Source organism: Daphnia carinata, chromosome 3 (genome assembly GCF_022539665.2).
Source record: "Daphnia carinata strain CSIRO-1 chromosome 3, CSIRO_AGI_Dcar_HiC_V3, whole genome shotgun sequence".
NCBI lineage: Eukaryota > Metazoa > Arthropoda > Branchiopoda > Diplostraca > Daphniidae > Daphnia > Daphnia carinata.
The window spans coordinates 2116091-2129004 of NC_081333.1; the positions used below are offsets into that span (position 1 = coordinate 2116091).

Genomic DNA, 12914 nt, shown 5'->3' on the forward strand with positions numbered 1-12914 from the left:
TTAAAGAATACCAAAATAATTCTATTTGGAATCCATGATTTGCATTGCAACGCACTGCATATTTTTTTACATCCCTTTGGATTATAGCATTCAATATTACGGAATATGCGGAAAAATTTTTATGAAGAGGCGTTCTTTAGTCGTTACGACTGTTTTGTTTGTCCTCAAAGTACATGAAATCCTGAAGGATATGAAAAAGTATTAGAGGCCATCCGGGATATTCTTATGTCGGAAAATGTAAATATACTTACAATAAGAAAACATGCGCTTAATAAAACCGCTTTCATCTTCACGTCTAAATCCATCGGGAAATTGATACCTACATAAATAATATGCGATAAGCATCAGATTTTTTTTAAAGCGTAGATTATGAGATTTTCCAATACCGAAAACGTCAGCATCCGTAACCATTTCTCTTAATAGACCGGTCCATTGTTTTGAAATTTTTCCAACCTTTTGACTCCCGTCTCTGGAAAATATCTATAATAAAAGTAGGTCATCTTCGTTCATCACAACCAATTTTTTATTTTACCTCGAAGTTAACGTCAGTACCACAGCAGCTGCAAGGGAAGAAAGGTCCCTAATTGTTAACCAAATAATAATTTTTTTAATTATCATTCGTTAGGAAATTCACATTTTAAAATCAATTATTCTAAGAATAACGTTTAGTCGCTCTCCTTTAGTAGTGCCTACCTCAATCCTGAGAATAACATCACCAGAAACGTCCTTCACTTTAAATTTAGGGAAAATAGACCACTCTTGCTCAATGGTGCCGATTACGTTACCAGGCGGCGCCGATACTTCCATTTTCTGTCAACGAAAGAATTCTTTATCAAAATGAAAATAAAGAAACTAAATCAATACTGACCTGTAGGCAGCATGGATAAAGGCAACTTTGGCATGCCAACGGGCGGTGAATATGAATAACCTCGTTACCAAAGTTGTCCAGGATATTCATTTCGAAGGAACGGAGGTTATTGCACCAATAACGCTCGCAGCAACCGCTATTTTCGGCAGCAAAAAAGATTTTTTGACCAACTGAGTTCTTTACAATGTACTTGTTGTTGGTTTCGAAACCAGTAAACACTGCGAAAGGCGGCGGAAAAAAAAAATTAATAACAGATTTCTTTAAGGAAAAGAAAACGATCCACTCACTTTCGAGGATTTCCACCTGTTGATGTACTAGAATCTGATCAATCTGCGTTAAATATTCAAGACCCGGAGGACAATTTGCTCCCGATGGCTTTGGCATCCATTGATCCGCTAAGAAAACAATGTTTCCATAATTTAGCATTATCCAAAAGGTTATCAGAACATTGCCAGAAAAAATCATTTTTAGTTTTGTTAAATTGGCACTGACCAGGAGGTTGGGGTCCGGGCGGTCCCATTGGATGCATAACATGTTGTGGAGGCGGTGCACCATAATATTGAGGTTGGTTAACTATAACGTGCTGAGGCTGACCTTGTTGAACGTGGCTCATTTCTAAAGTTTAACCAATAAAATATTGGATTAATTTTAACTAAAATGAAACATGACAATACAAGCGATTTTCAAAGTAAAAATAGCGGATAGTGTTTTACAAATGTTGCTGGAAACTTACTGGGTTTGACAAGGCACCTGTAAACCCACCAACAAAACTAATTGCAGTGCAGGGATATAAGACCTCCTGAACGCTTATCTATACAAGCGCTATCTGTTCACTTATTGCATAGTTCTATAAGATAAAGTGCTCTTTTTAAACAAACGCAGCATATTGCCTATCAGCTACAACCTAAAGAAATCGACCTTTGCTGTACACTATCACTAACAAAGGGACGCACGAGCGTGAATGTCGTCAATGTGTGTGTCTTTTCAAAACTTCTAGGATACAAATAAAAAACAAAGCTCAATAACAGATGGGTCTGCAGATGCGTCACTGTCTTCGTTAACGACACCTAGATGTAATATGTTACTAGCTATGACGAACTCACTATGTTGAACGAATCGTTTTAGATATCAATCAAACGTATGACGCATACGGTGAGTAGACATGTAAATACGATGTTAGTCGATAACAAAAACACTATGCAATAAACAACGACGATGAAAAATATCGCCCAATAGTAAATGTTTGGTTTGTTGCTGTTTGTTTAAAATCAGGCAATTCACCGCACTTCCATTATTTGGCAGATATAGGACGAAAAGTTGACCTGAACAAGGAAGCCATGCAACAATTGTGTGAAATCATATTATACATAGAACTATAGGCAAAACAATCCTAAAGGGTAGTATTATGTAATTCTTTTTCTCATGAAAATGCTGGAATTTACTTAAGGAATCAGAACTTTATTTAATGATGAACTGACCTTTTCATAAGCAACGCTGACGGTTTTGTTTAAGTTGTTTACATTTCATGAGTAGATATTGTCGACCTTATTCTGGAATGCACTTTGAAGTTGAGAACGGTGAACGTCTGATGGGTGTTGTGGTGCAATAGTGCAAGGGTATCTTTTTCATCCAAGTTTAATTCAAAGCTGGAATACAAAAAAAGAATAATTACAAACTAATTCTCAATTTAGACTAGAATGAAATATACCTTTAAAAAGATGCCCGAAAGGAAAACCGAGCGACTTAGTTACAAAACTTAAAATTAAGAAACTACGACCCGAAAAAACAATCGTACAATGTTACAACAAGTTAGATTTAAGGGAATCCAAGTTTAACACAATTTTTAAAATGTTAAGTATGGTTTAAACGCTTGCAAAGGGAACTGATTTCAAAATCAATGAGAACAATCCGTTTCGGATGAGGATAAAACTAAATACGCAACAGGATTCAATCTAGGAAACCGCATTCACCCTGACAGAGATAGCAAATGATGATGGAAATACCCGACATTATGTTTTCAATGCCAAACCACAAATCTAAAATTAGTGTTGCAATGCACCGCAATAAATACCAACAAAACATATAATCTCTTATTGTCAAACCGGATTCGGTCGTAAATGTCATATCATATTTAATTTGCATCGTAAATAGATGAATGATCAGATACGTAACGAGGTCAAAGCTTTGCAGGGATTAAAAATGTCTCTAATAATGATGCGCTATAGTGAGTCAATTACACTAGTGGTGCAATTGATGAGTCCTTTCAGATGGAGGCATCCATGTCTACTGTAAACGGTTCAGAAAATTTACTTTTTTTCCATAGTAGTAGCCAAGACTTGAATTTTCCTTTAGTAGAAAAAAGACGTCATACAGCACATTCAAATAATTCACCAATTTGGAAAAGGAAGAATCTAAAAAAAAATTATATACTGGTATTCCCCCCCCCCCCCCCGTTTTTCCCCAACTTGATTACGGAGTGCAGTGTTTTGTTTGGCTTTTTCAATTAATTAAACATTTTCTTAGAATATTCAAAGGCGTATGAAACTATGCGATGTGGTCGTCCGGGTGGACTGTGAACATATCCATTTGCTCGCGTAGCTTATCAGATACATGACATCCGGCATGACGACATCGCGCTAGTTACAGTGCAACAGCCTCTGCCCACTTGTCATGTAGCATCGACCCCACAGAGTACTTATCAGATTTTATCAAGCCTCTCACTTCTTCTCAACGAGATGCTGTCAACATTCGCTTATTAATCACAATAAAGCAAGAAAAAGTTCATGTGATACTGTAATGAAAAAAATTTTAAGCAAGGAAAGATTCCACTAAAGTGGTTATGTTGTTTGTGAGATTAATGTGTTAAGGTAATGGCAAATAAAGGTCAACGGTAGATTTGGCCGATAACATGGACTCGAATATGATATCCTATTTGGGCAAGGAAACAAGAGGGGACGGGAAGCACCATCAAAGCACACTGTTTTGAAATTTGTAAATTTCTATGGGTGATAAGGGGCAACTTTCAGCACCACGGCATTTTAGAAACTATACAATGGCAATTTACTAAATTGATTTAGACTCAATTTAGCCGACGGGGCATGTAGCTATAAACGGAGTGACGCACATGGGGGATGGCAATGGCTAAAGATATTCTTAAAATGATGATCCCAGATTGCAACATGAAATATTGCAATTTCTGGAAATATATGAGCGTCGTCTTTGATAACTTTGTATGCACTAAGTGGAATAGGTTGATCTACTCCCACACAAAAATGAATCTGTGTGAGGAATCAAGTAGTTTCGCACACAAAAACGAAAGAAAGGAATACTGCTAATATTCAAAAGGTGAAAAATAAATGTTAGATTTACTTACAAATACCGGATCATAAGTAGTTAAATAACTTGGATTGAGATTAGTTATTACAGGGAGATTCTGCATGGAGATTCTGCTCAGATCGACGTAGTGCACCATTACAGCATGCCTGGCAGATCACGTTCGTCGTTGCCAGCTTTTTCGAAGAACATGAAATCCTGAAAAACATTACCAAGAAAAAGAAAATGTCACAATATAAGCCTGCCTATTCAATGGAATTAAAAAAGCAAACAACGGCGTTGAAATTCTTACGATTAGAAAACATGCGCCCAGCAAAACCGCTTTAATGCGCACATCAAGGTCGAGCGGAAAATTGATGCCTAATCAAAATCCATAGGAAAAATCGAATCACTTGGCATTATGTTTGTTGATCGTGATAATTTGACGAATAGAGAAAAAAAAATTACGAACCGAACATGTCTGCATCTGTGAACGCCTCTCGAACTAACCCGCTCCATTGTTTGCTTATCTTTCCGACTTTTGTATCGCCATTCCTAGAATAAACCTAAAGATTTTTCGTAAATTCATGCAATATGTTATCTAAAAAACCAAATATTGAATCAAACTGTTTCGTATTACATTGAATTCAACATCGCCGCACAGGCTAAAGGTGCAAATAGGTCCTTCTATGGTTAGCACCGTTTCCCCTGAAGCATCTTTAATACTAAATTTGGGACTTAGAATGCTCCACTCTTGCTGAATTGAACCAATGGGGGTGCCTGGTGGAGCGGTCACTTCCATGTTCTAAATGTGGACATAAACGGTCAGATACAGTGGACTAGACATATTTAGATTAATGCTTGCCTGTAAGCAACATGGGAAGAAACAAGAAGTACAAGCTAGCGGGCGGTTCAAGTGAATCACTTCTTGGCCGTGATTATCAACGATTTTCATATCAAATGCTCGGTTTGGACCGCAAAGCTGACGGGTACAACAGTCGGATATTTCTGCTGCATAGAAGACCTTTTGCCCCATAGAATTTTTAACAGTATACTTGTTGGAGGTCTCAAACCCAACAAAAGCTATAAATTGCAAATATTTGATTGCATTTAAAATTCTGTGATTATTGCTATGGATTTTGTACCTTCAAGAAGTTCCACTTTTTGGTGAACAAGTAATTGATCAACAGCGGTAAGATATTCTAGGCCAGGTGGACAGCTCCGGTTCTGTTGATGTTGTGGCTGCAATGGCATCCATTCTAAAGCACCTGAAGGATGTAAACAATTGTATTTTTCTTTTCTAGAAGAAGAAAAAAAGACATAATCCTGCCTACTGTTGGGTTGTCCTATTGGTTGTGCAACAATTGGCTGTCCTGGAACATTGGCATATCCTCCATAAGGTTGGTGTACTGGAGGTTCTGAAGGTTGTGGATATGGCTGTGGGTATGGTTGTGCACTAGGCTGAAAATTTGGTTGAGGGTACGGGGGGTAAGGACCACCGGCAAAGCCAATTTCAGGCTGTCCAGTTACAGGTGGAGGATATCCACCATACCCTGTCTGTTGAGGTTGTCCTAGTGGAGGTGGTGGATAGGATACACCCTGCTCAGAATAAGGTGGTGGTGCTCCTGGAGCTGGCAGATTATCTGAGATAAGTATGTCAAAATCAATGATTGCTCTTATCACGAGTGAAAGCACAGGTATCAACTCACCTCCTTTTGATGGAGCATTTGGGGCATACATTATCTGAGCTAAGTTTCAACGATGTGGAACACTTTAAACCGCAAACGCAACAGCTTGTTCCGGTCGCCCCTTTGAAAAGGATAATAATGGCTTTGGGGTGAAAATGCGGAACAAGTTAATGGGCAGCGAAGCGTGATTGTTGAGCAATCAAAAACTACGTCATTGGTCAAATACACATCTAATACCAAGACTATACTTTCAGTAACGAATGTACGAACGAACTACCAGAGTATGTCAATGCGGTAGCCAAGCAACCATGAGTCACCATGAACTTCAGAGAATTCAATGGGAAATGAATTCCAACAAGTAGCCAGTGTGTTGTGAAATTTTTTTTTTTTTTTTTTTTTCTGGGCAGGGCCAGCCAGGATATGTCGGTTGACTAATGCTCATCGCTGTGAAGTCGAACTAACTGCCATAGTTTTCCTCCAAAACTAATTACATAGCACAAGCTGAATGCTCAAATTTCGGCAAAAAGAAGTTACATTATACAGAATTTTTTATCCGCAACGAAATGGCGAAAATAACTGAAAATGCAATACCGAAATGAAAAGAAGATTTATCTAAAGCGGCGTTGCTGAAACGTCACGAGCATAGCCCGTCCCCCGTGCGGGGGGGATGGGCCATGGTTTTTTTTTCTCCCTGTTCCCACTTCGTCAGTCTGCACGCCTCAAGGGGAGAGCCAGGCTGAAAAATCGTCATCAAAGAAGCATCGGACCAAGTTCCTTTCCCAGTTTCTCCAGTGCAGTTTCGTCAGTCGGCTGAAAACATTAGAAACTCGTCAATAAGCTATCCCCTGTGATATAAAACAGAAAATCAAATCAACAATAACAAAAAAAATAAACACATTTATTGTTTACCTACTTCCAAAAGCTTCTGTCAAATTTCCAGTTTGCTTACAGCCTGTGTATTGTGTCTGTGTGTCTGTGTTTATTATTCATCAGCATCTCTTCGGGATCAGTACGTGTCAGCCTGTTGAGCCCGCCGAGTCTTTGACTAACTCTTTGTTCGTCCGTGATTCTCTTTGGGAGTACGCCAGCAACGAAAAATGAGAGAGTTTAAAGTAGTAGTCCTGGGATCTGGAGGTGTGGGTAAGTCTGCCCTCACTGTCCAATTTGTGACGGGCTGCTTCATGGAGAAGTATGACCCAACCATTGAGGATTTCTATCGCAAAGAGATAGAAGTCGATGGGTCACCCTCAGTCTTGGAGATTCTTGATACCGCTGGTACTGAGCAGTTTGCTTCCATGAGAGATCTCTACATTAGGAATGGACAGGGGTTTGTTATCGTCTACTCAATAACCAACCATCAGACCTTTCAAGACATCAAGACTATGCGAGAACAAGTAAGTCCTTTGATTGCTTTTTACGAAAAGTGAAGTGGCTAACCTCTTGACTCTTTTTGGTTCCAGATCACTCGTGTCAAGGGGACAGACCGTGTGCCTTTGTTGCTGGTGGGGAATAAGGTGGACCTGGAGCATCAACGAGAAGTGGCCACAATGGAGGGCCTAGCCTTGGCTCAGGCCTGGAACTGCCCCTTCATTGAAGCTTCAGCCAGGAACAAGATGAATGTGAATGAAGTCTTTGCCGAAATCGTTCGTGAAATGAACTGCAATCCCGCCAAAGAAAAGCGTCCCTACTGCTGCTGCAATCTTCTTTGAGCGTATATCCCGGCGAAAAAACCCGTTCATATTCTTCCATCATCATGTGCTCTCCCTTCATCTTGCTGAGTTTCATCATCTGTGGCGTGTGTGTTAGCGTGAATGCCTGTTAGAACTATGTGACGGGGGGCGCGGCCCCTTCAACGAACAAAATATGAGGGAAAATGTGCTCGGTGAGGAGAGAAACCGAGGAAGAACTTTCATCATCACGGGCCCCGTGTCGTGGAGCAATGGCACTGCATATCAAGAGTCTAGTGAAAATATTCATCCGTGACCGGCTGCCCTTTTTTTTTTGTACATTCGAATTTTCCTCTTTTTTTCTGGTTACTTGTTTCCTTTTTTATTATTATTATTCGTCACTTCCTCGAACATGGAAGGCTTCATGTCTGGATCTGTTGGTTTCCGATATATCGGCCTGGTGAGTTCCTTTCTCTAAGTTTTTTACATTTCTGTTTTCCTTTACACAGGAAGCGATAAGGTAGCCTTCTAACATCTGATAGGCAACAATGAAAAAGCAAACCGCGTCTGAGTTTACAATCTTTTCAGCCCTTTTTCGTTTTATCGTCCTTTCTGGTGATCAAGAGATAAATCGACACCTTTTGTTCTCATTCCAAAGTACACCCCTCCCCCCCCCCCTTTTTTCGCTGATAGAATCCGGCTAGGAATGAAACTAAATTGGAATGATTCCCATTTGGTTTCCATAGTGTCTGTAGGATTTTGATAAGCTGCCAGCATCTTTGTCCTTGTCACTTTTAATTAATGTCCATGCTCTCTTTCCTGATGATTTTCAGATTTTCGCGCGGTCCGGCATTTCGACCCATTTCGTCCTACTCTTCAAAACAGTCGCGACTCAAGTGCCAACGATGTGTATGCTAGTGGACCAGAAATTTTCCTCTCCAGACGTGGAAAATTGGATTCATTGTTCTTTTATCCTCCCATTTATTTGCCCGTCTTTTTTTCGATTTACATTTCATCCTGATTGCGTTAATTCATTTATACCATAAGTCATTTTTATTTGAATGCAATCCTATAACAAAGGGAAGCAAAACAACAAGTCTTGCCCTTAAACGCTCATCTTTTTTCCCCTTGCCCTTATCAAAAATTTGTTTACTCATCCTCTAATTTCGTTAGAGTTGATGACATGCTCTTGTTTATTCTTTTCTGTTCGCAATGCCAGGTCTTATATGATCATGTGATAACCCTTTTGGTGTATGTGTGAACGTTTTGGAAACTTCGTTTTGTCATCATGAACGACCTGCTGTCCTTTCCCCCCATTTAAAACATATTGAAGATTTTCTTTATCATTGCAAGAGACCAGGACGAAATATTTCATAATGAGAAGTAGAGAGAAAAGAGGATCAAACTCTTCCCCCATTTCTTTTCTTAATCCGTCTTTATTATTATTATTATTAATTTTTTTCTGGTCTCGTGATTGCGCTTGCGTGTTTTGGCAACGACTTTCTATCGGAAAACAAAACTCTCAGGCGAAATTCTGACAGATTGATGCAAAAAGTTTTTAATAATAAAAATAGGAATAACGATTAAGAACGCATAGCATAAGACAGAGCAAAAAAAGCATATTTTGGTAGGGAAAAAACAGATGCCTTCGTTATATAACACACTTCAAAAAATTATTTCCTTTCTCCTACTGTAGTTTTCCTTCAGTCAGTTTTCCCATCTGATTTTTAAATATATGAAACGAGTGAAAATAGACGGCAAAAAAAAACAAACATAACAAATAAGAATTCAATACTCTTGTCAGAGTTGGTAATTTTTCATATCCATTCGCAAATACACTGAGTATTTTCCTTGTATGGTTTAGTTCTTTTTATTGAAGGAAAGGCCGTAGTCAGCGTGACATGAAATCGGGTTCGTTTTGTTTTACAACTGGAACAGTAGGGAACGGGAGCGTATCAAAGAGGCCGATGTTTGAAGATACCTTAAGGTGTTCTTTTTATTTTCCCAAAGTCGTGATGGATGTATCGATTATTCGTGGGGATTCGATCACGACCGATTTGGAATGAGTGCCGTAAGGGGTGTCTTGGGCCGTAAAAGGTACACTTTCCGTCAAGCAAACAAACAGCATTCGAGCCGCTTTTGAACGTGTTCGCGTTTCTTGCTAAGAAATTGTTTTGGATTTGTTGCTGCGGTGTGTGCGTAACAGTGTGACTCTAATCCCAGGCACTCTACTGAAAGTCGTAATTCGGTTAACCTAGAAAGTTTCCGCGGCTCTACATAGTTCGCTTGAGGCATCGATAGCACCGTCGTTTTGCGAGATAATGTTGTGATAGCGATTCGTGGTGACATAATATTTTGCTCTTAATTCAACTCATGTTCTTCACAAAAGAAAAAATTATTCTGATAAAAGTGGAAACTGTTAATGGCCGCAGTTAACTTCCTAAGAAAACAGTAAGTATATATACCATTACCAGCTGTGTTGCAAAAGTGATAGTTTATGTGTACTCAAGTTTACAGTGGTGTAAAGTACATGTTCTGGAACATGTGGTGGTGACACGTGACGCTCCCACGACTGTCCAGACGTACTTATCAGTCTCCAAAAAACCGATTCGTGGTTGACGTTTCACTTTAAACTTTCATATGTTCAAATGTTCCTGTAAATTGACAAACATAATTTTTCAATTTAAGTAGTCAGGTGCACTTTTTTTTTCGATTCTGATCGAGGTAGGACAATAGAAAGTGCGTTTGAAAACTTTCTTTGTATTCCCACACTGGTGCTTCGAAAGCGGTGAAGAAAGGAAGATAAGAATCAGCAAGGTTTCATTAGTTAGAAACGTAGTAGAAAAAGCCATGTATTTACTCCTTTTTATGCCGGAGGAGATTTACAATCGACAAATATGTTGCCCCGGTTTCATTTTAGACCGCCTTTGTCTGTTTATCGGGTTCTGTGCGAACACTGCAACCACTTTGCACAGCCCAGCCCCATGGAGGCCTGCCGCCATTAGCAAGTGTTTTTAATCATTGGCAGATGATGTCTATGGCACCCTCTATTGTATACAAGGGGGTTTATGCCCTGCACACAGATGTCCTTCACAACCAAATCTCACCCCACATGTTCGTTTTTAAATAAAGCAGTAGGCGATTATTAGAATCTATAACATTGAAGTGTTTACAAAAACGTGATGACCCACCTTGACCTGTGAATTAATAAAGAAAAGTGCTCCGGTTTTGGTTGAAGAAGGCTACAACATGACAAACATGTGATGGCGATTCACGTGGCACCTGCGAACAAGGGGGAAAGCTGGTCCTACAACTACGATGTATTGATCGAAAATTCCATCGAGCCAACATCGGTGCATGTTTATCGGCACGTATTGACGCTGCCTACTTCAATGATACTTTAACCATCGAATATTTAACTTTCTAGTACTGCATGCAAAATTTACATTTATATCAGATCGTGATTGATGAAAGGCGTATTTTTTTACGACTCGTCAAGCAAGATGCAATTGGAAAGAGGAAATGAAGAAAAAAGGGGAAATGAATCACCTCTGTAACGGCAAATTGATTAATTTACTTAGTATGTAACTATTCGACAAGATGTATTGAAAGGAAATGTAATTTTCGTAACGTGGCACTATTTAAATTCTTCAACATTGGTTTTGACTTCAAATTTCAGGCATCCATCAGAGAATTGCCAATGCCGAAATATTTTAGACATTCCGATAAAGAAGAGGCTTCATCGATTGTGAGTAGTTGTTTTGCGGATAGGCAAATCAAGTACCAAGAGAATAGGGAAATCAACAAGAAGCCAAAAAGTTCTGCTCCCGTAACCGAGTTTGTGTCAGAGGGATTACACAGGCGCCATTCGCTACTTGCATAGGAACGTTCCTGACGTTTGATTTTCTTATTAATCATTCACATTCCTCAAAAATTTAGTGACACACTTGTGTATACGAACGGTAAGTGGCGTTTTTTCAATTACAGTAGCATATGATAAATTACACTGTTCAATGTTTGGCATCTTGTATACATTTTACAGTGTTATCGATCATTTTTAGGATTTGCATCGCCATCAAATTGCTCGTTATTTAAAGTGGTGTTCCCCATGGATGTGCATCTGGTAGATTTTACTTATCCTTTCAAGCAGAAAATCTATCAACTGACAGTTTGTACAGAGTGAAACAGCACTTCATCTACAATTTCCAGGCTGACAACATTTAGCATGGATTGGCTAACACTTAGTGGTGGTATCCCATGTTTGTCTCTTATTCCGCTGGGAACATTTCATAATAACAAATACTACATCAGTGATGAATGTTTACGTAAGTAAAACTTTGAGACAATCACTTAAAGATAGCAGCTAAGTAATCGGTAATTCCAAGAATTTTTCAAGCACTTTTTATAGAAAATTTATTTGTTCTTATAAAGGTACCTTGCCCTAGTTTATAGAAAATTTCCTTTTCTATCTGAAAGTGTTTAAATTTGACCTTTCATCTGGTCATTACATCATCTGAAAGAAAATCTTATAATTATGGCACTCGTACAGCCAGCATTCAATCTGAAGATAATCCTTCACTTCTCTATAATGTCAATAAAAAATATTGTGTTAACCTCGCGGTTAGGTTCAATTGAGAGTTAGGTGCTTCCTGTCACGTCCGCAGTTTTTAAATCGTCCATTCCCCTTTCCTTTATAAGGGCATTCAGAGCAACAGCCATACCACTGAGAAATTTTCCAGTTTTTTCTCTCCCTTTTCGGACTCGCTTACCCGAAAACATATCATTGACCATGAGGCCCTTCGAGCTTCGAGGGATAGAGAAAGGGAATGAAACAATAATAAAAAAGGTGATTTCTTTTTATTCAATTTATTACGTGACCTTTCATCAATCAACACGTGTTGATCTTTCATGAAAGTGTAAAAAAACAAGCGAAAAACAGAGGATAAGCTACGCTCTCTTCTCGCCTGGATACGGTACGGCTGCGTCAGTAGCTGATTGCTACCCTAGCTACAGGGCCAGCGTAGTCTAGGACTCAGTCGATCCTTGTCGTACCTCCCGACCAGTGCGTTATACTTTCCGCAGATACCTCCGAATTTTCTTCACACTGTGTCGCAACTGGCGTTTACGGGTCGTCAAGAAATTAATTTCAATTCGCCCAAAAAAGATGCGTGCAATCTTTTTCGATTTCACTGGTGCTGCTGTTCTGGTGAAAGCCAGATCATTAGTGAATCATCGGCGTTTAGCCAGCTTTCCCGCGACTGATCAAACATTGAAACTCAGAAAAGAGAAATCCAAGAAAATTCGTTTAGTTTTAACATTCGTCTAGTTTTGTTTGTCTCGTTTCTCCTCAAAAAGTGATCACATTTTCTTCCATTATTG

General features: G+C 39.1%; 4 protein-coding genes and 2 long non-coding RNA genes across 9 annotated transcripts in view; 4 read left to right on the plus strand and 2 right to left on the minus strand.

The window, feature by feature from the left end:
* Positions 1-12914, minus strand: part of LOC130693739 (phospholipid scramblase 2-like) — a 27698-nt gene continuing 14784 nt past the window's right edge. Inside the window, exons 1-9 of one of the 3 annotated variants that reach the window (XM_057516933.2) lie at positions 2347-2494; positions 1361-1483; positions 1156-1263; positions 869-1086; positions 694-810; positions 533-580; positions 387-480; positions 252-319; positions 1-181 (exon numbers count right to left, since the gene is read on the minus strand). In XM_057516933.2, the coding sequence (XP_057372916.1) occupies positions 137-181; positions 252-319; positions 387-480; positions 533-580; positions 694-810; positions 869-1086; positions 1156-1263; positions 1361-1481 (819 nt within the window). In that variant the 5' untranslated portion in view covers positions 1482-1483; positions 2347-2494 and the 3' untranslated portion in view covers positions 1-136. Of the gene's footprint in view, positions 182-251; positions 320-386; positions 481-532; positions 581-693; positions 811-868; positions 1087-1155; positions 1264-1360; positions 1484-1601; positions 1693-2346; positions 2495-12914 lie in introns of those variants that run through there. The other 2 variants (XM_057516932.2, XM_059494701.1) reach the window with 2 other exon arrangements.
* On the minus strand, positions 3649-6308 carry LOC130693726 (phospholipid scramblase 2-like). 2 transcript variants are annotated; one of them, XM_057516918.2, is made up of 9 exons: positions 6146-6307; positions 5890-5989; positions 5515-5823; positions 5326-5448; positions 5046-5263; positions 4821-4985; positions 4653-4746; positions 4494-4561; positions 3649-4399 (listed from the first exon to the last, which is right to left on the minus strand). In XM_057516918.2, exons 2-9 carry the CDS (start codon positions 5918-5920, stop codon positions 4340-4342), a joined length of 1068 nt encoding a protein of 355 aa, XP_057372901.1. In that variant the 5' UTR covers positions 5921-5989; positions 6146-6307; the 3' UTR covers positions 3649-4339. The 2 variants fall into 2 exon arrangements, with proteins under 2 accessions (XP_057372901.1, XP_059350681.1); XM_059494698.1 differs by having other exon boundaries at positions 5890-6308.
* On the plus strand, positions 6555-7590 carry LOC130693752 (ras-related protein Rap-2c-like). The gene is made up of 2 exons (XM_057516951.2): positions 6555-7262; positions 7329-7590. Exons 1-2 carry the CDS (start codon positions 6966-6968, stop codon positions 7575-7577), a joined length of 546 nt encoding a protein of 181 aa, XP_057372934.1. The 5' UTR covers positions 6555-6965; the 3' UTR covers positions 7578-7590.
* On the plus strand, positions 7598-9391 carry LOC130693768 (uncharacterized). The gene is made up of 2 exons (XR_009001754.2): positions 7598-7995; positions 8369-9391. It is a non-coding gene; the product is annotated as an uncharacterized LOC130693768 (long non-coding RNA).
* LOC132087865 (uncharacterized) lies at positions 10183-10657 on the plus strand. Its single transcript, XR_009420736.1, has 2 exons — positions 10183-10352; positions 10413-10657. It is a non-coding gene; the product is annotated as an uncharacterized LOC132087865 (long non-coding RNA).
* Positions 11226-12914, plus strand: part of LOC130693700 (protein timeless-like) — a 9865-nt gene continuing 8176 nt past the window's right edge. The window contains exons 1-2 of the mRNA XM_057516884.2: positions 11226-11497; positions 11597-11860. Of these exons, the coding sequence (XP_057372867.1) occupies positions 11761-11860 (100 nt within the window). The 5' untranslated portion in view covers positions 11226-11497; positions 11597-11760. The remainder of the gene's footprint in view (positions 11498-11596; positions 11861-12914) is intronic.

Bases quoted from the DNA above. Each gene is read 5' to 3' on its own strand.
- LOC130693726 (XM_059494698.1), bottom strand. From the start codon at position 5,920: ATGTATGCCCCAAATGCTCCATCAAAAGGAG. The intron at 5,824-5,889 runs GTGAGTTGATAC...TACTTATCTCAG, and splicing joins AAATGCTCCATCAAAAGGAG to ATAATCTGCCAGCTCCAGGA. The intron at 4,747-4,820 runs GTAATACGAAAC...AAAAATCTTTAG, and splicing joins GCGGCGATGTTGAATTCAAT to GTTTATTCTAGGAATGGCGA.
- LOC130693752 (XM_057516951.2), top strand. From the start codon at position 6,966: ATGAGAGAGTTTAAAGTAGTAGTCCTGGGATCTGGAGGTGTGGGTAAG. The intron at 7,263-7,328 runs GTAAGTCCTTTG...TTTTGGTTCCAG, and splicing joins TCAAGACTATGCGAGAACAA to ATCACTCGTGTCAAGGGGAC.